The 25297-nt window shown below is 48.4% G+C and overlaps 1 protein-coding gene across 2 annotated transcripts in view; it reads right to left on the bottom strand.

Annotated features, from left to right (window-relative positions):
- Window positions 1-4103: 4103 nt before the first annotated feature.
- Window positions 4104-25297, bottom strand: part of znf536 (zinc finger protein 536) — a 178098-nt gene continuing 156904 nt past the window's right edge. For both annotated transcript variants that reach the window (XM_086107990.1, XM_086107989.1), the window contains one exon: window positions 4104-7273. In XM_086107990.1, the coding sequence (XP_085964116.1) occupies window positions 7149-7273 (125 nt within the window). In that variant the 3' untranslated portion in view covers window positions 4104-7148. The remainder of the gene's footprint in view (window positions 7274-25297) is intronic.

Raw genomic sequence — 25297 nt, 5'->3', positions numbered from 1 at the left:
ACTATATACATGGTCGTTTTTTTTCGGCTAAAAACGCCTTACTATACATGGTCGTTTTTTTCGGCTAAAAACGCCTTACTATACATGGTCGTTTTTTTAGTCGAAAAACGCCTTACTATACATGGTCGTTTTTTTTCGCCTAAAAACGCCTTACTATATATACATGGTCTTTTTTTTTCATTTAAAAACGGCTAACTATACATGGTCGTTTTTTTTAGTCGAAAAACTTCTTACTATACATGGTCGTTTTTTTTAATCTAAAAACGCCTTACTATACATGGTCGTTTTTTTCCTCTAAAAATGCCTTACTATACATGGTCGTTTTTTTCATCTAAAAACGCCTTACTATACATGGTCGTTTTTTTTCGGCTAAAAACACCGTACTATATACATGGTCGTTTTTTTTCGGCTAAAAACGGCTTACTATACATGGTCATTTTTTTCGGCTAAAAACGCCTTACTATACATGGTCGTTTTTTTCGGCTAAGTATGCCTTACGATACATGGTCGTTTTTTTTGGCTAAAAACGCCTTACTATACATGGTCGTTTTTTTTTTGTCGAAAAACGCCTTACTATACACGGTCATTTTTTTCGGCTAAAAACGCCTAACTATACATGGTCGTTTTTTTCGGCTAAAAACTTCTTACTATACATGGTCGTTTTTTTCGGCTAAAAACGCCTTACTATACATGGTCGTTTTTTTAGTCGAAAAACGCCTTACTATACATGGTCGTTTTTTTTCGGCTAAAAACGCCTTACTATACACTGTCATTTTTTTCGGCTAAAAATGCCTAACTATACATGGTCGTTTTTTTCGGCTAAAAACTTCTTACTATACATGGTCGTTTTTTTTCGTCTAAAAATGCCTTACTATACACGGTCGTTTTTTTCGTCTAAAAACGCCTTACTATAGATGGTCGTTTTTTTAGTCGAAAAACTTCTTACTATACATGGTCGTTTTTTTCGGCTAAAAACGCCTTACTATACATGGTCGTTTTTTTCATCTAAAAACGCCTTACTATACATGGTCGTTTTTTTTCCTCTAAAAATGCCTTACTATACATGGTCGTTTTTTTTCGGCTAAAAACGCCTTAGTATATTCATGGTCGTTTTTTTTCGGCTAAAAACGCCTTACTATACATGGTCATTTTTTTCGGCTAAAAACGCCTTACTATACATGGTCGTTTTTTTCGGCTAAAAACGCCTTACGATACATGGTCGTTTTTTTCGGCTAAAAACGCCTTACTATACACGGTCATTTTTTTCGGCTAAAAACGCCTAACTATACATGGTCGTTTTTTTCGGCTAAAAACGCCTTACTATACATGGTCGTTTTTTTCGGCTAAAAACGCCTTACGATACATGGTCGTTTTTTTCGGCTAAAAACGCCTTACTATACATGGTCGTTTTTTTTTGTCGAAAAACGCCTTACTATACACGGTCATTTTTTTCGGCTAAAAACGCCTTACTATACATGGTCATTTTTTTCGGCTAAAAACGCCTTACTATACATGGTCGTTTTTTTCGGCTAAAAACGCCTTACGATACATGGTCGTTTTTTTCGGCTAAAAACGCCTTACTATACATGGTCGTTTTTTTTTGTCGAAAAACGCCTTACTATACACGGTCATTTTTTTCGGCTAAAAACGCCTAACTATACATGGTCGTTTTTTTGGGCTAAAAACTTCTTACTATACATGGTCGTTTTTTTCGGCTAAAAACGCCTTACTATACATGGTCGTTTTTTTAGTCGAAAAACGCCTTACTATACACTGTCATTTTTTTCGGCTAAAAACGCCTAACTATACATGGTCGTTTTTTTCGGCTAAAAACTTCTTACTATACATGGTCGTTTTTTTTCGTGTAAAAATGCCTTACTATACACGGTCATTTTTTTCGTCTAAAAACGCCTTACTATACATGGTCGTTTTTTTCGTCTAAAAACGCCTTACTATACATGGTCGTTTTTTTCGTCTAAAAATGCCTTACTATATTATACATGGTCGTTTTTTTCATCTAAAAACGCCTTACTATACATGGTCGTTTTTCTTCGGCTAAAAACGCCTTACTATACACGGTCATTTTTTTCGTCTAAAAACGCCTTACTATACATGGTCGTTTTTTTCGTCCAAAAACGCCTTACTATACATGGTCGTTTTTTTCATCTAAAAACGCCTTACTATACATGGTCTTTTTTTTTCGGCTAAAAACGCCTTACTATACACGGTCATTTTTTTCGTCCAAAAACGCCTTACTATACATGGTCGTTTTTTTCCTCCAAAAACGCCTTACTATACATGGTCGTTTTTTTTCGGCTAAAAACGCCTTACTATACATGGTCGTTTTTTTCGGCTAAAAACGCCTTACGATACATGGTTGTTTTTTTCGTCTAAAAACGCCTTACTATACATCGTCGTTTTTTTCGTCTAAAAACGCCTTTCTATACATGGTCGTTTTTTTAGTCGAAAAACGCCTTACTATACATGGTCGTTTTTTTCGGCTAAAAACTTCTTACTATACATGGTCGTTTTTTTCGGCTAAAAACTTCTTACTATACATGGTCGTTTTTTTAGTCGAAAAACGCCTTACTATACATGGTCGTTTTTTTTCGGCTAAAAACGCCTTACTATACACTGTCATTTTTTTCGGCTAAAAACGCCTAACTATACATGGTCGTTTTTTTCGGCTAAAAACTTCTTACTATACATGGTCGTTTTTTTTCGTGTAAAAATGCCTTACTATACACGGTCATTTTTTTCGTCTAAAAACGCCTTACTATACATGGTCGTTTTTTTCGTCTAAAAACGCCTTACTATACATGGTCGCTTTTTTCGTCTAAAAATGCCTTACTATATTATACATGGTCGTTTTTTTCATCTAAAAACGCCTTACTATACATGGTCGTTTTTCTTCGGCTAAAAACGCCTTACTATACACGGTCATTTTTTTCGTCTAAAAACGCCTTACTATACATGGTCGTTTTTTTCGTCCAAAAACGCCTTACTATACATGGTCGTTTTTTTCATCTAAAAACGCCTTACTATACATGGTCGTTTTTTTTCGGCTAAAAACGCCTTACTATACACGGTCATTTTTTTCGTCTAAAAACGCCTTACTATACATGGTCGTTTTTTCGTCCAAAAACGCCTTACTATACATGGTCGTTTTTTTTCGGCTAAAAACGCCTTACTATACATGGTCGTTTTTTTCGGCTAAAAACGCCTTACGATACATGGTTGTTTTTTTCGTCTAAAAACGCCTTACTATACATCGTCGTTTTTTTCGTCTAAAAACGCCTTTTTATACATGGTCGTTTTTTTAGTCGAAAAACGCCTTACTATACATGGTCGTTTTTTTCGGCTAAAAACTTCTTACTATACATGGTCGTTTTTTTTCGGCTAAAAACGCCTTACTATATACTTGGTCGTTTTTTTCGGCTAAAAACGCCTTACTATACATGGTCGTTTTTTTCGTCTAAAAACGCCTTTCTATACATGGTCGTTTTTTTCGTCTAAAAACGCCGTTCTATACATGGTCGTTTTTTTTAGTCGAAAAACGCCTTACTATACATGGTCGTTTTTTTCGGCTAAAAATGCCTTCCTATACACTGTCATTTTTTTCGGCTAAAAACGCCTAACTATACATAGTCGTTTTTTTCGGCTAAAAACTTCTTACTATACATGGTCGTTTTTTTTCGTCTAAAAATGCCTTACTATACACGGTCGTTTTTTTCGGCTAAAAACGCCTTACGATACATGGTCGTTTTTTTCATCTAAAAACGCCTTACTACTGCGTCGATGGAGTATGCTCTTTGGGGGGTTGAAATCCAATCATGTCCCCCCCAAAAACCTAATTATTTTTGAAAGTTAAAAATGTTTCCCCGATTTTCCCAGTGTTGATGAGATTATTTTTGTAATTGTCAAAAAGATGTTTAATTTTCACTGGAGTAGTGAAATCACTTCATAATGTTTTTTACGGATTTTAAAGTTTCGCTGAACTGACAGTTTTTTTTTTTAACTTTTCATTGAACGTTGACTCACATTTTGGGGTGAAAATTTTTTGGCCAACTTGCTCAATTGCATGTCGAAGAAGAAGGCAGCACACGTGATCGCTCGTTTATCGAGCGATCTTTTCCCTTTTTTTTGGAGTCGGAATACATTTTATTTTTCTTATAAGTACAGTTCAGTAGTTACAAAACAAAGCATCTGCCAAACACAAGACACCAGGAGAGGGTGTGGAATGGCCGCCCGGCGACCGGTCGCCGATCCTCCGCGCGCAGGCCGGCCGCCGGCGGCTCCGAGGAAGTCCAAAGAAAAAGTCAAAGCCACATCGAGGAGAGATCCAACGAAAGTCTTGGGTGGGAGGAAGAAAACGGGCGCCGCGAAAGCCGATTCTTATTCTTATCATCGTTAGCATTAGAACGCTCATCATATCGGGGACTGTACACGAGCACGTTAGAATCGCTCTCTTCACATAAAATAAAAACGACAAAAAAAAAAAACGGCCGAGAAACATTTCACGATGCCGAGGGGACGCACAAACGCGCAACCTTCGGTTTCGTGTCGCGCTGGGAATCATTGTCGTTATCTTCATCATCATCGTCCTCATCATAATACGATCACAGTGCAAAATGCTTGCAAGGAACCCAAAACGGCGAAGCGTCAACAACAACAACAACACCGGCAACAAAACAAAGCTGAGAACAAAATGAGAAGAGGAAAAGTCCCGCTACGCATCGCCGACGCCTTCGCCGTCCTCATCCACGCGGTGTCGCCGTTTTGCAGCGCGGCCGACGATTGTCATCTTTTGTTTTTGTTTCTTTTCCGGATGGAGCGCGACGACGGCGACCTTTCCCGACGAGCCCAAAATGCACTCCCACCTCGTGACCTCTTCGAGCTTTCGTGGTCCAAATGTTGAAGCATTTGGCTCGTCTGGCTTTCGGAGCGACCCTGAACAACAGATGCTCGCTCCGTCAACTTGGATGTTTTTCGGCGAGGCTTCCGGGCTCTTCATTCGACACTTGCAACTCATCACAAGGTCACCTGCAAAGGTTGGAGGCCATTTTGGGCTCAGCCAGAAATTTCTCCCCGAAGTCAAAAGGAAAAAATAACCCCATATATATATATATGGGGAGAGGGTGGTGGGGGGGGGGGGGGGTCAAGGGAGGGAGTGCGAGAAAGGGAGAGAGAGCAAGAGGGCTGCACAGTACACTGAAAAATATGACCATGTAAATGGCATACGCAAAGATGTGATCAGCTAATACTTTGGGAATTGTTTGCTTTTATCGGGCCAACCTCAAATGCACACAGACACATCGATTTTTTTCTTGTTTCACCATATAATAAAAAGGTCATTTCTTGAGGTACACGTTAAAAATCATGAATGCACATCCCTTGTTCTTCCAATATTGTGCAGCCCGAATGTTGGAGAGATTTTAAATATATAGATATATATGTGTGTGTGTGTGTGTGCGCGTGTGTGCGTCTGAAGCAAAAATGACAAAGCGAGAAAAAATGAAAGCAAAGCAAAGCGTCCGTCCTGGAGTCTAGCACAGCTACACAGTTCAGTCCACGCTAAGGCTCTACACAACTTTTTCCAGTTTCTTTTTTTTGTTTGTTTTGTTTTTCTTCTCACGTAGTCAGTCCATCCATCCTCCCCCTCCTTCTCGTCATTGTCATCCTCCTCAGTAGTCTTCAGTCACACTGTGCAACAACGACGGCTGGCAGTATTTTACAAAACCCCGTTTTTGTGGTTGTTTTTTTTTTTTCTTTTAATTCTTCCAGAGAAGAACGTAGGCTTGATAAAGGCCTCTCTTTTTTTTCTCGTCTTTTAGGACGCTCCTTGGGAACATCTTTCTAAATCTCTTTATGTACACCGAGAAAGACCCAAAAAAGGAGGGGGCGGGGGGGTCGATGGTGGAGGTATGCCGCTATGTGGGCTGAGGGCCTTTGGGGGTCAAAGTACATCTCGGGGCAGTTCAAGTGCTCCTTGTTTACAATCATCACACACATGGTTCAAATCAGCAGTGCGTCATCGTCACCCCCCCACCCCCCCAACCCAACAAAAAGAAAAAGGGACTGATTGTTTTGTTGTTGTTCTTATTATTTTGAATCAAACATACACATAAAAGGCCTGATTTTTCATCTTCCAATTTGAGGCTGCTCAGATTTAAAAAAAAAAAAAAAAACTTGCTCAACTCACGTCAACATCGAGTAGCTCCTTGGCAGACGCCGCAAGAGGGCGCCAAGGAAATGCTTTGATGTTGGCGTTGCAATTTTGAAATTCACTTTCTTAGCGCATTGAACTTTGGCTTTTTCCACCCTAATCCTGTGAAGATACAGCTGAACTTTGTGAGCTTTATCTTCGTCAGATTGCAAACCTACATCCTGACAAGGAACATCTTGGTTCTTGTTTTTTTTTTTTTTTTGGTCATTATTCCAATACCGTCGCGACTTTTTCTTCCTCCAAAAAAAAGTCACATTTTTTGAGGACCGCTGTTTGACAAAAGAAACATTTCCTATCCATTTAGTCCCGTAGCGCCCTCTGCTGTCGACTGAAAATGACGCCACGTGCCTTCGGGCTCGCATTGCGAATGTCCCGATTTCACAACGAATTCTAATGCTGTGAAACTGCACTTTCAGTGAGCGCCAAAATCGAAAACAAAATGCAGGGTTTTTTCTTTTTTTTTTTGTACTTTGCCGTTCGGAAAAAAAAGCAACAAAATAATCAGTCACTTTTTGATTCTCAGTCAAATTTGGAAAGACTCAGCGATACACGCATGAAAAGTCCTCCTCTGCTTGTTTTTTTTTTTTCCCCTCCGTTTAACGACGGCCTGGAAACGTCGCTACGTCGCTTAACAGTTAGGCGGCGCGCTAACGTGGCTATTCTACAGAAGAATACATTCCGGGTACGATATATTTATATGTGTAGCAAGTCTTGGGGGTGGAATACAGGAAAGAAGGAACCCAAAAAGTTGCCTGGCTGGCTGGGGAAAGCCTGAAAGTGGACAGGAAGTGCTCGTCGTCACACAGGTAGTTTCAAAACAAAAGTTTCTTTTCTTTCTCTCTTTTTTTTTTCTTTCCGTCCTCCTTCCACAAATGTGTGTGTGTGTGAATTTAAATACAGTTTTTCTTCATCAGTTTGATAGTTAGTCTTGTTCGTCGTGGCGGAGGTCGCCCAGCTCGTCAAGGGCACTGTTGAGGTGGTCCTGGTCCAGGGTCAGAGCGGGCTCAAGGCTCACCGGCTGCTCCTCCTCCAACATCCAGGCGGGCACTAGGACCCAAGAGAAAACGGGGAGCGAGGTCAGAGTTCAAATCATGTCTATTTTAATCCAAGAGACGACGTGATCTTTTCAAAAGTGAGTCAATCTGGTTCATTTGGAGCCTACGTGTCGATGAGCAACGTGACCAGCAGGTGGCAGTGCCACACAGCCAGTCAAGCTCCACCACGACCGACCGCAACGAAAACATTTCGAATTTGCGGGGAGGACACTCCTCAAGTCAAAATATACAAACGACTTTTTTTTTTTTAATAGACGTAACCCCAAAAGTCTTGCTTTAGCTTAACGAGCTCCAGCTTCGAGGGCATATTTGATGTTCACTCTTCATTGAGTTCGCCACCTGGGACGTTATTTAAGCGTCTCCCCAAACAACTGTCGAAAAGCACACGCGCATTCTCCCAGCCAACTTGACACATTTAGCCCAACCCGACCTCGTCGACCATTTTTAAACCCCCTCCCTAATTTCTCATTCAAGTGCAGATGCAACACACACGCGAATAAACACACCGTCACACACGTTTGGCATGTACGTTCATCCTAAATGACTTGGCTGGACACACACACACACACACACGCACACACACACGACTCTCTGGACTGGCGTTTTTGTGCAACGAGTAACCATTCTAGTGGTACGTGGGCTCCCTCTAGTGGCCAAGAATTGGCTCGCGCAAAACACTTTTTGTCTTTTTAAATCCTTTTTTTTTTTTAGTTTCATTTTAAAATACTGTGGGCCATTTGCTGTCGCCATCATCGCATTTGGGCTGTATTAATACAAAAAATGAAAGTTCCCAAAGGTAGGCCTTTTTCTTTTCTGGCTTTGTCATTTACAATTCTTTTGGGAGAGCGTTGACTTTTTTCCCCCCTCCATTTTTTGGAGAAACAACAAGAACATATTCCTTGGAGGAAAAAAAAAAAAAGAAAGCCAGGCCTTTTTTCCCCCCGTGCAAAGTAGAAAAACATTTTCCTCCTCCAATTAACTTTTTTTCCCCCTTAAAAAAATCGGACTTGTTTCTCAAATATCCATAAAAAGGTCTGTAAAAAAAGGTCACAATTTGAAGGAAAAAACCCAAATATTTTTCAAGAATATTGTAATTTGCAAAAAAAACCCCTGTCAGTAAAAAGATCATGTTGCCGCTGCGTTTCAATGAGAAGACAAATCAATTCCCAGACAACATCAATGAGACCTCACCGCTTCACCCAAGTGACGCTTGACAAATGAGCTTCCGCTTGTGTCCAAAGTGCGCCCCCCTGTGGTCGTTGGTGGTACAGCACGGGCCTTCTGAAGGGAACCAGGCCTCCTCCTCCGAAGAAGAGGAAGACGACACACACACACAAAAAAAAGGGCAACAGCATATGGCCGAGGCCGCACAGCTCCCGGCCGTAACGCGCGCGTCACGCTTAAACGGGACGGATAAAAGGCAAGGCGGCAACGGCGTTCGCCATCCCAGCGACAACAGCAAGGGCAGATGCCCCAAAAGCAGAGCGTCCTCAATTTCGCAAAAAGCAACCAATAGATGGATTCCACTTAGGATGACTCCGCCGAGCGTAATTCCAAGGGCATATGGACGCCCACGCTTTCATGTAAACAACCAAATGTGGAACGTTTGAATTCCAAGTGCAGCTGACACATATGCAGATGTCGTGGTGATTTCTAACAAAAACAACCCAGAACCATATTTCCATCTAGACAGCTGATTAATTCAAGATCCTGCGCATACATTTACACACTCGTGTACTGTATGAAGTCTTTTTTTCCCTCTGCTGCGACCAAAAATTGTTTTGTTGGTTGCCATGTGAAACCGTTTGCGTTTTTTTCTGGTTTCCTCCAAGGGACAAAATGTATGGAAACGATTAAATGAGCTTTTTCTCTTTGTCCTGGTCAGGTTTTGTGTTTTACAGCAAATCATCAAAGTTTGCTGCATCCAAAGACCATGACGGGAACTCAAATTAGCCACAATTCACTCTCGGCCACCTAGCGTTGCCACTCTCGTCTAGCGTTCAGTGCGGCGCTGGAATTTGATCACAGTTGGACAAGAGTTCAGCCGAACGAGGCCTGCAAAGGACCAAAAATGTGCCGGGAATGGCAGCTTCAAACCAAAACAGACAAACCTCCATGTCGTCGTTTGAGACATGGCTTCTTGAGACTTTTTTTGTGGGTCTCATCATGCTGAACTTGTTTATCAAATCCCATGTTGGGTGCAGGGGCTGCATTTATATATATGTATACTGTATATATGTATGTACGGTATATAAAAGAGTTTGCAGGTGTTTTGTGGTCTCAAGTTTTCGATTCCACTTAGGATGGGCACGACAACCACATCTCGCGCCGCAAAAACAAAGCGTTTTTGGGGGCCGCAGAATTTTCAAAATGCCCGAATGATTGATGACACGCTGCCGCCATCGCCGCGACAAAACCTCACGGCGGACTCGCTGTATCTTTTGAGGCCCGGCTTTCGTCATGACGGCCATTTTTTTCCAGACGCGTCCAACTGCTCGGTTATGCTCCGCCCTCGTGTTTCCAGGACATCTTCGCCATCCGAGTGTTGTCCACCTGTCGAGTGTACGAGGTTCAAATTTGGGAGGGAGCGCAGCAAATCTGCCGGTCGCCTTTGTCTTAGGAGGAGGACCCAAACGGCTCCTTCACGGACGTGCCGCCCTGAGTTGATGTTCAAAAGTCAAACTGGCTGCGGAATTTTCAAAACCTGACAAATACTTGCGTGTCATGCGGTGTTTCGAACCGAGGTCGACATTCTTTTTCTTCGCAAAAGATAATTCGGTGGACTTTCAGCGCAGGTCTCGTCCCGACCCAAAGACATTTTGGGAGCTCTGCGTGCCGAAGCGGAATGCCGCCGTATCAGCGGCGGGTGCCGTCTACTTCCTGGAGTCGCATTGAAGGCAAAGGCTGTTATTCCGTTCTGGTTCACGCTCAAGTCACTCGATAAAGCAATCAGAAATATGGAAATACCAGCCAAACGAGGAGAATCTAGGAAGTGAGCGCGCCCCCGAAGCCCCCCCGCCCCACCGCCAAAAAAACAAACAAAAAAAAACCAAGCGTATTTTTAGATGGTTTTAATGAATACAGGATGTTTATAGACAGGCCTGCCACTGTCTGTGATTCGCACAAAGAGGAGAAGAAAAATCCACACTTTCCCTCCCCATCCCTCAAAGCGCTCCGAGGAGGAAGAACAAGCGGCTGCAAAAGCGAGCATGCGGCGGCGGCAACGGCGGCGTTGTTGACTCTCCTTTTGGGGCTTGCGTCCTATTAGACAAACACAGCCCACAGCGGAGGGCGTTCATGACACACTCACACACGCACACGCACGCGCGCACATCAAAATTCCATTTGGGTGCTTGCTGTGTTTATTAAAGCGGCAGAAAATAATCGAAAAAGCGCAATCAAAATTTGTTTGCATTTTTTTTTTTTTTTTAGAATGGGAACACAATTTGGAGCAGGGCTACGTATGTGACGGGAGAGGACAATCTGCTACTAAATCTCATGAAATCCAGCACAAATTCACCAGCGCTGAGCTCTCGGGCTTGTTTCACTTTGAGGATTGAATAAATGATACCGAAGGAAAACTATGGGACGCCGTTAAGCCCGTCCGAAAAGCGTTCCCCGTCCGGCGACGTCCGCCCGTCTCGTCGACGGCGTGGAAACGTGTCCGCAAACGCTCGCGCGCGCGCGGCGCCTTTGACTTTGGCTGCGGCGAGAGGTCGGCGCGGCTCTCCTCACGATACGAACACGTCCCTGCGCATTTTGCGCCCCCCCGAGTCAAAACGGGTGCGCGGGCTTGACTTTTTGCAAATTGGTGGACTTTGCGAGTGTGGGAAAGGCCTCCAAATGGATTTGGCCTCAGGAGAATCACAACAAAAGAAAAGAAGCAATGTCAAGCCTTTAATGAGAGTCCTTTTTGTTTTTTTTTCCTTTTTCTTTTTTGAATATAAAATAAGCGGGCGAGTGAAGTGCGCGTTTGTTCCGGTCGGTGGTGCGCGGCGCCTCTCAAACTATTTCTGAGGCAGAAAGATTGGCGTGGAGATAAAAGCTCCGCTGAGCAATTTAAGCCCAAACACTGCGATGCTACAATCTGTCTTGTGTGCCTGATAGCGCTTTCCTCCGCTCGCCTCTCCAAATTACTTTCTTTCATATCTAATTATATTTGCTAATGATCTTATAAGAGAATAATGGAATGTGCTTGATCTATTACCTTTTTTTTTTTTTTTCCTCCTGCAGTGCATAAATACAATGCGGCTGGAAATGACTGCCGCAGACGGGAAGAACTATTTCCCCCCCCCCACCCCCCTTCTTTCTTTCTTCTTCCTTCTGAATGTTTTTGATGAGAGCGGAAAATGGAGCTGGAAGCGGCGAGGTCGTTAATGGCGACGGCGGCGGCGAGGTCATCGCTCACACGGCGATGACGGCCGCAAGGAGGCGATGTGACGAGACCGAAAGGATGCAAAAACAAAATAGGGGAGGAAATACTCAACAATTTTGTATCTTACCAACGAACGTTCAATGCCACTTTTTGTTTTCCCAGACCGATATCGGTCGTCGAGTCGTCACTCGAGTACTCATCGCTGCCAAGGACCGATACCGCGAGGACAGTAAGTAGCAAGTACCAGTGGAGGACGGCGGGCCCCCTCGAGTGACGTGTGAATCAATCACTCTTCAACTTCAAAAACAAAACAAAACAAAAAATCCAGTCCAGCCCGTTTGTTCGGCACAGCTCGGTTGCGCTTCCATTTGCAATTGACCGTTGTTTTCTGACCGACATTTCAACAATTTGCATTCAAAAATAGCAGCGCGCAGTATCGTCTACATTCCAGAACAAATTCAAGGTTTCACTTCAATGAATTGCGCTGCACGTTTTGCTGCGGCCACCAGGGGGCGGGAGAAATCGGGCACACAGACGCAAACAAAGAAGACGAGTCGTCGCTGCTCTCAAATAATATCGGTCCTATTTTTGCAGAGGATAAAGAATACATGCGGGGGAGGATTGTGATACGGTCTGTCTAAAAGCACCGCCCCGTCGTTTGTGTTCACATTTAGGTGGACTGAAAGTGACGCTGCCACAATCGATGCTCTTCGTTAGCACACCCGTGGCACTTTTCATTCTGTTGGCATGAAGTTAGTAGAAGCGTTTTAAATGCACAATGGGTAGTTCTCTTTGTTGGACGTTTAGTTTGACGGTCAACTTCAAGGAGTGACGAACGGGCTTTGAAAATAAAATCCTTCCTCACCACGGCCGGCAGGGGGCGGCATGTTCTTGCGTTTCAAATTTGGTTCATTCTCAACCACTGAAATGTATGCAAGCCGGAGTAGTAACAATGAGAAACGCTTTTATTTTTGGTGCCGTATTTCTATTGGAGATTTGGAAAAAAAAAAAAAAATCCAAAAATGATTTCCATTTTCACAACATTTCAATGTGATGTGCACGGTCGCCCCCTCCTCGCCGATCCCCCCCCCCCGTCATCTCTCCCCGAGTGCGGGATGCGTCATGGCCACGACAGCCGCTCTAAAGCCGGCGCATTAATGGACGGAAATGGCATTCGATCTCTGTTTGATCTCCTAATCGTGGGCGCTCAGATGATAATTAGTGCCCTCGCAATCCTGCAAAAGATGGAGGGGAGGGGGGGGGGGGTGGCGGGGGACCGGATGGAGTGGCCATATGCAGAAACCAGCCGTCCATTTTCCAGAGGCGGGGCACACGCTGGACCGTACGCTAGCTTGCGTATGAAATGACCACCCATGCTCAGGAAGCAAAGCGCTCCGTGTCAGGACACGCCTTCGCGCTCACGCCGGCCGCGAGCAAGCCGACGTGCTTCAGGAGTGACGTTCGCCGGGAAGCCGTCCCGTGCGTGGGGGTCCGGGGGGGGGGGGGGGGGGGGGGGGTTGATGTCGACGCTTCTGGCTTCAAAGGGCCCAAACTGCGGAAAGAGCCACTTTTGGGCGGCGAGGGCAGGGGCGGGGCTCGCACGGCTCTCCTCGGCACACTCTTGGAAAGTCGAGGGGCGGGGGGGGGGGGGGGGGGGTAAAGCACTCGCAAGCCAAACGGGAAATCCGGGGCCGCCGTTTCCAACGCGGCGCTGCACACCTGCTCACCGCTAGACGGCCTGGGAGTTGTCCAAATGCCAAACAAAACAAGAAATGCAGAAGAATGACATTGTTGTCACCGCTAACTGCTGGCCGTCCTCTCTCTCTCTCTCTTTCCCTCTCTCACGCACACACACACACACACACACACACGCACACACACACACACGGTCTGTGATTCTTTTACACTGACATAATCCTGATTGATTCGTTCGGCAGATAAAAAGTGATCCACTTTTGCCCTTTTACTGGGTGGGGGGCGTATTGGGGGGGGGATGAGCGTAACATAATACGGCCTTTTATTCATCAACAATGTCACATCACGGCGCAAGAATGTGCAGGCGCAAAGGCCACGGCTGGAAATGGCGGCGACACTGCGCGGCGGTGTAAAAGAGGAGAAGGAGCTCATTAAGGACGAGGAGCCAGCTGCCCCCCCCCCCCCCCCGCCCCGCCGGCCGCCACACGCTAACAAGGTTGCAAACTTATTTTCTTCCACGTCAACCTCGTTTTCACCCCTCAAATAAATTGGGCGCATCCGACCTCCTTTTTTTTTTTTTCTCTCTCTCCAAGCAGGAAGTGTCCCGTTTGTGTCGTCAGGGGCGGACGGGAAGTGGCCGATTGTCATCTTGCTGTGGGATTTGGCAAAGCCGACATCTTGCGCTCAAACGCAACATCGGCGGCGGCGGCGTGCGTATTTCCGCCTATTTGGGGATCCGAGGCGAAAATCAACACCGGTGCCGCCGAAAACGTCAACTTTGCAAAAAAACATCCGGCCTTTGGTTCACGAAGAGATGAATAAAAAGGGCCGGCGGCCGCTGCCGGTCCCCAGGCCGCTTTTGGGAATCCTTTGCTCGGTAGGTCGGAATTGTCCCCAAGAGTCGTCGGCGCCGACCTGGACGCAAATAGGCCCGCGAGGTTTGTTGAAGTCGCAACGTTGGTCAAACACTGGAGCAAAACTGCGACACGGCGAAGAGCGCAACTCGTCGTTGACGTTGACCCGAAAAAGGGCTCCGTTGGAGACGAGGAAGAACATTTGGGGCTGGATTTGCTTTCGGCAAAATTTGCAAGGAGCGGTGCCATAAAAACAGCTCGGATGCGACTCCGCGATCGGTCTTTGATTGAAAACAAACAACTGGTGTTTGTTTCTTGGACTCCTCCGAATGCGATCGGAGCTCGACTGGTCAGAAAGCGCCCTTTTGGCCTCAAAAAGCCAGGAACAAACGTTTCACTTCGGTGCTCATATTGTCCCACAAAAATGAGATTTGGTGGGTCTTGATGTTTGACGACGGCCGCTGGCTTCTTGATCCAATTCGGGGCGGAAACATTTTGTCAGACCTCCGAGCCGAAATTCTTGGTGGAAACGGCGGAAATGTTAAGGCCGCCCTCGGAGGCCGAAAATGCGGCTCGGACCCCGAAATTGGTGAGGAATTTGTCAGGAATAGCAATATCGACCCCCCCCCCCCACCACACACACCCGATTGCTTTCCTTTTCTGGCGGTGTTTTCCTTCTTCTCAGGCTTTTGTTTTCACAGGAGCCATCCCTCATCCGCCGCACACCTTTGCCTCGGACGAAGTGGACCAGGCAGTGAGAACTGCATTGCCCCCCCCCCCCCCCTCGCCCCCCGCCTGCCGGAGCACGACTTGCGCTTGACGCTTTTGGATCAGGAGTGGGGAAAAACTGCCATTCAAATTTCAGGTGGTTGGCATGAAGCTTTCGAGATGCAACTCGGCGTTCGGCGACATCGGGGCCCCCGAGCGCTCCAAACGATCCTGAACGACGAGGCGCAAAAACGCAAGAGTGCTCGGGGGGAATCTTTGCGACTCTTCCACAGGTCTTTGAATGGGGTTGGAGGGCTCGGGGGGGAGCGGGGGTGGCTGGCGCTCCGTTTCTAAAGAGGAGCGGGCGGCGGCCTTGCATCGCTTCCACGACAAGAAGAAGAAACTTCCAATCTTAGTTTGATGACAGCAGCTCGCGATCATTAGCGAGGCGGAAAAAGAAGGCGAATCAATCGTGACATGAAAGGGAAGAAACAAACAAGCAAGCGAGGGAAAAAAAAGTCCTCCGACTGGCCTTCGGAGGCGCTAAGTAAGAGCAACCTTTTCCTGAACTCCCCCGTTTTAGCCGCGCCGATCCATAAGCTTTTGCTTTTGTTCCCGTCGTACTTTTCTTTTTCTTCCCAAGGCCGTCCGACTTGAGGCATGAGAACGGCGCGCGGCGAACGGCGGGAAAAGCCGACCTGGATTAGCAGCCATTGACAAAATAACCTCGCTGATGGACGAAGGCTCGCCGTGCTTCAAAGCTTCTCCGAAGGGGATTAGTCGGAGCGGTTATCGGCGTCGGCGAAACGCCTTTCAACTCCCAATCGATTTATTGAGGGATTCCCCCGATTCCCGTGTCATGTGAACGCGCGCTCCCAACAAGACAAAACCATCCACCGGGGCGGAGAAGCGGCGAGGGAGAGCCGTCGCCGACGACTTGCGCTTGCCCAACGATTCGTTCCTCCGCCGCTCGATGGCCGACGGGAAGCCAGTTTACGGCGCCTTTGCCTTTTTTTTTTTGGGTGGTTGCGTTTTCTCGTCTAGAAAATGTTTCTCGGTGAGCACACACACGGGCGCACGCAAACATAGACACACGCACATGCCGCCACGCACTCTCCTTCTCTTTCACACACACGACTCTCTGGACTGGCGTTTTTGTGCAACGAGTAACCACTCTAGTGGTACGTGGGCTCCCTCTAGTGGCCAAGAATTGGCTGGCGCATCCTTCCCCAGTGGTTCTTTTTTTCCGGTCATCTTTGCTGTCGCTGGCCAATCGCAGCGTCTCCTCGTTATTGTCCCGCCTTGAAATAATTGCCATCCTTGTCTAAGCAAACGAGGCCTCGGTCCCGATCGCCGTGACACGCTCGCCCCTCTAGATGGCGCTCAGCTGTTACACGCAGGCCATACCGGCCCGCGTATGCGAGCGGCGTGCGCCTTAAGATGAGACAATAAAAACATTCATTTGGCCTGAAATCATTTGTGACGTGGCGGCGCGGGTCTCGGTGGGCCGTAATGAAGCGCGCGCCATCTCGCCGCCTCCTAATTGGACGAGTCGGACGAGTCCATTACGCGGCTAACGGACGGCGGCCAATCCTTTCTGGTCAGTTGAGGCTCACTTAGCCGCTCGACAAATTGCCGGCGCTTCATCAGCGGCGCCTTCGGCTTCCTCGTCCAACCTCGCCGCTCCGACGTGTGCGCCGGCGCGGCCGAAACATGCTTTTTGTTCGGAACGACAACGAGGTGACGCCTTGAGGGGTCTCAAGGTGGTTTTTGGTGGCGGATCTCGGGCTCTCGTCACAACAAATCCACGAGTGGCCATTTTGTCTTTCGCTGAGGGGGGGAAGAAGAAACCTCCTCGGTTTTCCAAAGTTGATCACTACAGGAAGTGAGCTTGGCCTTGATCTGATGTTGATATGCAAAGCATGACCCATTCGAACTCCCGGATTAGAAAGAACCTCGTATGGTATTTTTTAAAGACAGGCAACCTTCGGAGATAAATGTGGACGCTACAAAAGCTCCCTTTTTCGTGTTGTGCTTGACAAACATCCCGGTCAACAAGCACGCGTTGTCGTCATTTGACCAGACACGCGCGAGCGGAGACTCGGAGCACCTTTTCAAGCACCTTCGGAAGCGACGAGCTGACGTGTGACAAGCGCGCACCGCCGACCCCATTCCCGCCACAAGAGGGCGCGCGCTCGACAACAACTCATTCCGATCCCATCCCTCGTCGCCCCCCCCCCCCGTCGGACTCTCCAAGCCGATGCATTCCAAAAGCGCAATTGATTGGAAGATGTGCAAAATGAAATGCGACGCATAGACGATCCCCCCCCCCCCCCCCCCCAAAGAAGAATAACTTGGCCCATTTCATGTCTTTGGATTATGAGCGCAGTCGTCGTCGCGTATCACAAGACGTTTGAAACTCTTTTCAACGGGACTCCGATTTCAGGATAGCGACCGGTACGAATTGCACTGCGAGCGGCTGGCGGAAGGCGGCGGGGCGGAAAACAATCCTTTGAGTCTCGGCACCCAGTCTGGTCCTGGTACTGCACGGTGACAAAAATGAAAGGCGACTCTTACTTTTGAGTGACTTGAGCGCTAGTTTTTTTTTCTGACTCGGATACGTCATCATCTTTCGAAGGATCAGAATTACGGCGAGCTACTTTTCTCCCGATAGGTTTGCTCGGAACATTGACTTTTACTTTGATGAGAAAAACACTACAAATAAATGACAAATCAATCGATCAAACGCACACATTGACCGATGCCGTCAATCATTGGAGATGTCGTCCGTTCTCGCCCCCCCCCCCCCTTTGTTGAAAATTCCCCCAAAAAGGCTTCGACGGAAACGTTTTCAATTTTCATCTTCACTGACAAACGCGTTGGAAACATGAAAGTGCAGACGAGGGCCGGATGGGAGGCCACTTTGCGCCAGTAAATATTGAACGCGAATGACTTGATTCTTCCTCGCTTCCTGCTTTAGATTACATTCACTGATTAAAAGAAAAAAAAATTTTTTCTCCCAAAAGTGCCACATTTTAGCAGCTTTCCGCGGCACATGTTTGGGATTTATGCTTGATAAATGCTTTCCATCACTAACCGTTTCCAGCAGTACTTTTTTTGGGGGGGGGGGGGCGTGTACTCTTTCTGCTTGTACTTTTGAAACATCCCAGGCCAGGCCACACATTCCCGTACATATTTTAACAATAATAACAAAAGATCAGTGCACATGTGCGTAAAAGTCTGGGACCACCCTGAGAGTTGTTGTTGTTGTAGAAATGTTATCACGAGCACACGGAATTCCTTCAAAATGTACGGAAAAATAATCAACCAAAATCAGCCCCCCCCCTCCTCCTTCCTCCCCCAACAAGTTACATGGGCCGTCAAAGACCTTGAAGACGATGACGACATCACGGAAGGCCGAATGCCGTCATCAAGCGTCCTCGGGAAATGTCTTTGCTCGGATTTCCCCACGGCGCCGCGCGTTCCGCGGCTCCGAACGGAAAAAGTCCCGCCGAGTTGGACATACGCATCTGCGGCGGTCCCCGCGTAGGATTTCAACAGCCGACGTCAACCTGATGATCTCATTGGCGGCCGTGAAAACGCGACGACGGAAAGAAGGAAAAGCTACGAGGTCAACCGGACGCTGGAAACAAGCCGTGAGATGTCAACAAAACACGTCAATCCACCAACGGAAAGGCCACGATGGATACCGAACAACACATCTTGATTTAGAGACAACCAGACTCAACTCGGGTGTCTTTCTCGAGCGCTTGAAAACAACCGGCGCAGTGTACAAAGTGCTGCACACGACAAACAATGAAACCGTAAATCAAGAAGAAAAGACATGAGAAAGCACAAAAACAGGAGAAAAAGAACACACACAAAATCTGCCTAAGAAAATCAAGTCTCCTGCTGAGTCAAAAGCCAAAGAACCCAAATGAGATGGCTTGCCCAACGTCCCTTCCGGAGCGAGGAAGCGGCCACGGAAACAAAATGAATTCAGGCCAAATTTCTCGGTGTCTCAAATCGCGTCTGGTCGGTCAGAAGCGACCGGGGGCCCATTTCAAGATTGGAAAACAACAAAAAGAAAAGAAAACTCTGCAACGCAGCCCGTGACGGACGGGATACCAGAGCAGGAGTTCTACGCTCCCTCTTTGGACGACTGGCGATCAGGAGACGAACAGCGGCGGTTTGGAGCAACTGGAGTTGCTTCGCGGAGGATTGGATGACTCCAGAGTCAAAGCGCCCTTCGGAAAAATAGGAGAGGCTCCACTTGAGCCCAGCTGCCGAAGATGAAAGAAGCGGAAGCTCACAAGAAAACCAAAGCGCACGTTGGAAAACCTCGACCAACCGAAAACCGTATGATCGGAAAAAATAGAGCGTATGCAAACGATAGAATGAGGGTGCAAAGGTCATGCTGGATGTGAGATTTTCATCCTGACGGTAAAGCTCGACTGGCACTCGCCGGCGACATCTTTGTCAACGATTGAGTGGAACCCCCCCCCCCCCCCCCTCAATGCGAAGGAAGCGCTTGCGGCTCCATCGAGACGGCGCGTCGACTTTTTGCCATGATCGGCGACGGCGTGTCAGTCGCCATTACACGAGGTCGACTTTCGAACGCCCCCCCCCCCCCCCCACCGCCGGCTTCTGTCATCGGCTTTGATGGGGCTTAGAGGACAGATCAAATATTTCTGCTCCGGCTGCCATGATTGGGGCTGACGGATGGACGGGGGCCGGCGCTTTTGAAGCGCCTTTGAGAAGAGCATCAGTAGGCGACCACTACGGGACTTGAAGAAGAGACAAAAAGCAAAGCGCACGGCAGTCGGGGCTGGCGGCAAGATTGTTGAAAAGTTGACAACAAGCACCCGCCCCCGCTAGCTGCCCGGGCCCCGCCCCCCCTAGCATCTCACCCACCGCCGTCCGCACTTTCCATCCTTTCCTTCCCGCTTCCGCGTCCTTAAACGCCTCACCGACATCCTCCTCCGAGTTCCCTTCGGCGTTCCCGGAGCGAGTGTCACTTCCGCTTCCCGTTTCCTGCGTTCTCCCCCTCCGTGGGACATCACCGTCACCGACGAACACCGGCGGACGTTTGAAACATCCGCTGACACAAACCGACCGGACGCTTGTCGAATGGGAACGATAACGGGGTGAAGATGACGCAAAGAATCCTTTTTGTCAAATGAGGGCAGTCTTTTGCGACCTTCACTTAAAATGCCCCCGAGACACGAGCGACCCGAGAAGATACAGGCCGGTGCTGAGGCCTTTCTTTTTAAATATATTATGATTTTTTATTTTTTTTGCTTTGACCTGCGAGCAGACATCTTGACATACTGTACACAGAGCGTCTGGGTTCCTTTGGAAGATGCGGAGGATGGATAAAGAATATATGCCAAATATTGCCCGTCTACACGTGTTGCCGCACCGTTTGTGTTCAGATATGGGTTATTACCACACGGCCTGCGCAGCTGGCGTTTCCTCTTCTATGTTAGCGGTGGTTCGCTACAAATACGTAACGAGAAATTTACACTTTGTTTTCGGTTTCATTTGACAGACAACTGGGAGTGGCAATTTTTTCTTTTGGGGGGGGGGGGGGGATATTTACTCATACTATATGGAAAACCTTGGCTAGTTATGAAGTGAGATTTCCAACTTTGCTGTGGAAATATTACGCCTTTGGTTCCGGAAAGGACAGCTTTATTGCCTAAAAAAAAAAAGGGCAGGTCTACATTTTTAATCCAACGCATCCTTTCCTTGTCCGAAAACAACAACAAAAAAGGCCATTTAATTGCTTGACTCATGCAGTAAAGTCAGATTGATTTGAGGCTACATCACCATCATTTGCAATGGACCCCAAAAAGCGAATGTCAAGTATTTGATCGGTGCGCCGGTGCCCAGCAAGGTTCGGCTTTTGAAAAGTGTACCGGGGACGCCGGCGCGCGCCATTGAAGACGAGCAAACGAGCGTCTCTGTCAAGCGATATGGGCGGTTGACAGATGGCTCTTGTCGCGAGTCCGGCGAACCCGATCAGCGTGCCGGCGTCTGCCGCGCAAACGCGTTTGCCTTCCGCGCCTCGGGGGGCGAGCGCGTATCGCTTTCCGCACATATTGCGGGCGGCACATTACGGGGGGGGAGCCCCAGCTGGCGGCGCCGTGCTCTTAAGAGCCCCGCGATCCAGTTACGCTGCCTCTTTTACCGCAAACTTATTAAACGCGGCAAACCGCATTATTTTTATTTTTTTTTCTTCCCAGAGTGTACGTGTAATTATTGTCACACACCTGTGACTCCCCGCCATCCGCGGCAGCCAGGATGAGGGGGGATGATGGGTGTGCGGAGATGGGGGTAGGGAGAGGGGGGAGAGATGATGATGAGGGAGGGGGAGGGGATGTCATCGGGAGCAGCGGGAGTCCTCATTTCAGGAACGAGGGAGGAAAACAAGAGCGCGTGTTAATCAGACGCTTTGTGTCAGCGCCGACCTCATCATTCACGCCCACGTGATGACATCACATGCTATAAGCCATTACCACCATTCGCGCCACGAGAAAGACCATCAACGACAAGCACGCGGCTCGCCGGAGAGGCAACCTTTGCGGGTTTTACCCCGGCGGCCCGGATGCCGGAGGATCCACGCCGACTATTCAAGTCCAAAAAGCGCCGCGCCAGAACGCGTCCCGCGCGTGGCTTTTCTGATGAAAATTGCGACCGGCGCGGTCCGCCCGCATACATCGGCTCTTGTTATTGATCAACCTGGAACGAATCAGGCTGACGCGAGCGTGCCGTTTCAGCCGAAAAAAAACAACAAAAAAACGCTACCCTTGCCCCGACGTCGCGTCGCCTCATCGACCAAAATCGAAGGGGAGACATTTGGCTCAATTGTCACAAATCTCCCGCGAGAGGAAAATCAGGTGCCGCCCTGCGCAGTTTAAATTGACGGATCTCAAACGTGAAAAAGGTGACGTTTTTAACAAACCAACCCCCAAAAAACCCCAAAAGATATCACTTTCGGGAGCAGAAGAACGGATAATTTGATCGAATTTTCAGAATGCCAAAACAACACGTCAAATAATGACTTCGTTGTTTTGCAGCTCGCAAATCCAAGCGGTCTAGTTCTGCCGTTTCCAAAGAGTCCTTGAATGTGTCGCTTTGCTTCTATGAAATGTCCAATCGACCTCCATACAATCTTCCCTCAGGTGGATCCCCGCTTAAAAAAAAACCCCAAAAAAAAAAACCCCAGCGATGCGAGCGAGAGAGCGAGCGAGAGCGCTGCCTTATTTTGTCTGTGATGTTTTAATAGAAAGCAGATGGCTTCAGACGTGTTGCCGCATGCCGCCGGTGATCTTTAATATTTTAGAGTGGTCTTTGCTGTAAATATGGCAGCAGCTGTTTCCCCGCACGCTGGAAATTTACAGCTTTTTTTTTTTTTCCCTTTGACTCTGCATGATTGGCAGCGATTGGATTTGGTGTAAATTACGAAAAGGAATATGGGAAAGTGACGGGGGGGGGGGGGGTGTGACTTCACGCCACTCGCCCGCCCGCCGACTGTTCTCTTACTTTGGCGCGGCGTCGCGCGGAGGTGATATTCAAATGGGAAGTGATATTAAAGTAACGAGCCGATGGAGGCGGCGGAGATAAATGCAATTATTTGCGCGAGCGCCGAGGCCGCAGGTTGCCTTTTAATGTCAGCTGCCAGCCAGACGAAGGTGATTGGCATCGCTTTGCGTTTTGGCATTTAAAAAGCGCCGCGCGCTCGCTCACATATATTTGAAATGCAAATACAGCTGCCGGACGCTTTGCCCCAGCAAATTATTTATTCAGCTGTTTGTTTCATTAGGGGGCAAAGGCCCCCTTGGAGCCCCCCGCTTCCTTTCTTTGGGATTATTCTTCGGCCAAATGAATTCACATTTGAACGGCTTGCCCCCCCGACTCCCAAAATTGCCACATTGTGAGCGTGCGTTCATTGGCGCCGTCGCGCCGCTCCAAATATTTGGAAAATTCGGCTCCCAAAGACAAAGTCACTTTGGAAAATGACATTTGGTAGGCATATCCCTTGTGGGAACCCCCCCCCCCCCCAAAAAAAAAACCTCCTACAGCGGGGCTGCCATGTTGGCTCCAAGCAGACCGGAAATTGAACCATTTCAGCGGTTTTCAGGGTTGCGGTGGTTGTTGAAAAGTCAAGCCCTGTATTCGACCAATTGATCAACATCAAATTGGTGAAGACGTCTATCACGAGCAGGACAACAAAAACAGTCTCAAGAAGCCACGTCTGAAGAAAAGGCTCAAATTGTTGACTTGAAAAAAGAGCTTTGGGTGAACCGATTCGAAGCGCTGATCGCAGACAGACGCATGGGGACAATTTGCAGGTAACTTGAGGATTTGTCAGGACGCTTGGGTGTGGCGGGGCTGTAAAGCAGAGCGACTTGCAAACGGCGCAATGTCGGACGCGTGAAAAGCGGCTTTTCAACCATTGTAACGAGAAATGCGGTCGCCGTGACCACTGTCAAAAGCCCGAAGGTGGCCCGAAAGCGGCCCGAAGGCGGCCCGAAGGCGGCCCGAAGGTGGCCCGAAGGTGGCCTGAAGGCGGCCCGAAGGTGGCCCGAAGGTGGCCCCAAGGTGGCCCGAAGGTGGCCTGAAGGCGGCCCGAAGGTGGCCCGAAGGTGGCCTGATGGCGGCCCGAAGGCGGCCAGAAGGCGGCCAGAAGGTGGCTCGAAGGCGGCCCGAAGGCGCCACACGCCCCGTTTGCCTTTGAAGCGGGCGCGCTCGGGTGACGTTTGTCCATACCCGGGCGCCCTTTAAAAAGAGAGCATTTGTCCGATGGCGCCCTCTGCTGGCAAATGCGTTCCCACAAACGCTTGCAGCGAATTCTCCATCCGGCGCGGCTCCCCGAATTCCTCGTGCGCAACAGGGCGCGGGGCCGCGCATCAAGCTTGAAGGTAATCGTCTGTTTGTCTCATTTTTTATTTGGCTTACAGCACGGCCGGCGGGAAACGCGACCCGACCGCCCCCCACGCCCCCCCTTCCACTTTGCGCCTTTCTTCTCCATCTCGGGCCGGCGATGTGCGCCGTCTTTCATGTTAAGTCAACACGGTTGAAATCCGTCCCGTCCGCTCGCAGCTGAGCGCATCACGACACGCGACACGCATTTCCATATTGGCGTGTTCCGATTCTGATGAGGCTCTCTCTCTCTTGAAACGGATTTGCAGACATCGCAGGTCAATATTTGCCCGGATTCCAATCGGGGATGGCCCGAGTGTGGACGAGGACAAAAGCCCCCCGCTCAGCGTCACCTCGCACTTTTCACCAGTTTGGTTTGTTCCGCCCCTCCGTCATCTGCTCGTCTCCCACCTTGTGCTCCATTTCCAGCTCCTGCCCCCCCCCCCCCCCAACAGGAAAACATGGATGGAAAATATGATTTTCCGCCCCCCCTCGCCTTCCCTCGCTCGCTCCATCTCTCTTACGCTACAGTTATTTAAACGTCAATAGCCATTCATCTTCTTTCGAGGGCACTCTTTCTCATATTGATATTTGGATACGATCATTACTCTGCCGGCGCTAAAGCGCGCTTTGTAAAAGAAAAGAAGAGAGAGGGAGAAAAAAAGGAGGGGCCGCGTCCGATACTGCAACCTCGGCATTCCAACCCAATAACACATTTTTTTCTATTTATTTTATGCGTTTACTTATTTATTTTGCGCGCCGCGAGAGGATCTATCATGTCCGATATTTCATTTTGAAAAGGCAAACCCCCCCCCCCCCCCCAAACCAAGCACCCCCCAGGCCTCCCAAGTAACTGCTTCCGCTCGGTCTTGAAAACAAGTCGCTCGTTCGCCATCAAAACGCGCCAGCCTGTCCGTCCGTCGCGACAATATCTGTCCGTCTGTCCGCCCGTCCCCGTCCGTCTGTCGCTTTTATCCCTCTGCCCATCTGTGCGCCCTTCCGCCATCGATTGTCGCTCCATCCATCCATCCCGGGACGTCATTTGCAGCGGGTGACTTTAGAAAGAAAGATATGATAAATTGCAAATCCTTCGAATAGCTGCCAGGGAGTTCAAATGTGAAAAGTTGTGACGACATGAATGAAAAATGCCGAAATCTCCCAACTGCTTCGGTGGAGGCGAAAAACCATCCTCAAAGTTGGACTTCCCGCCGCAGCGCCTTCGCAAACGTCTCGCATCGCGACATAAACCACCCAAAACAAGAAGCGCTTGTTCGTCCGGCAGCCCGAAGTGGGGGGGGGGGGGGGTGCGCGGGGGTCTTTTCGGCACAGGTCACGGGATGAGCAAAAGTAATGGGACACTTTGTCAGCAGAAAGACCGTCCCGGTGGCTGACTTTTTGGGTCAGGAGCGCTTTTCGTCCTTCCCCTCATTCGCCACTGATGACGCAGCATCTGGAG

The sequence above is a fragment of the Hippocampus guttulatus genome, chromosome 3 (assembly GCF_054856545.1).
Source record: "Hippocampus guttulatus isolate MCC_2025c chromosome 3, RoL_Hgut_1.0, whole genome shotgun sequence".
NCBI classification, from domain to species: domain Eukaryota; kingdom Metazoa; phylum Chordata; class Actinopteri; order Syngnathiformes; family Syngnathidae; genus Hippocampus; species Hippocampus guttulatus.
Note: the sequence above shows the minus strand (reverse complement) of the source record. Positions and strands in the feature narration are given on the sequence as shown.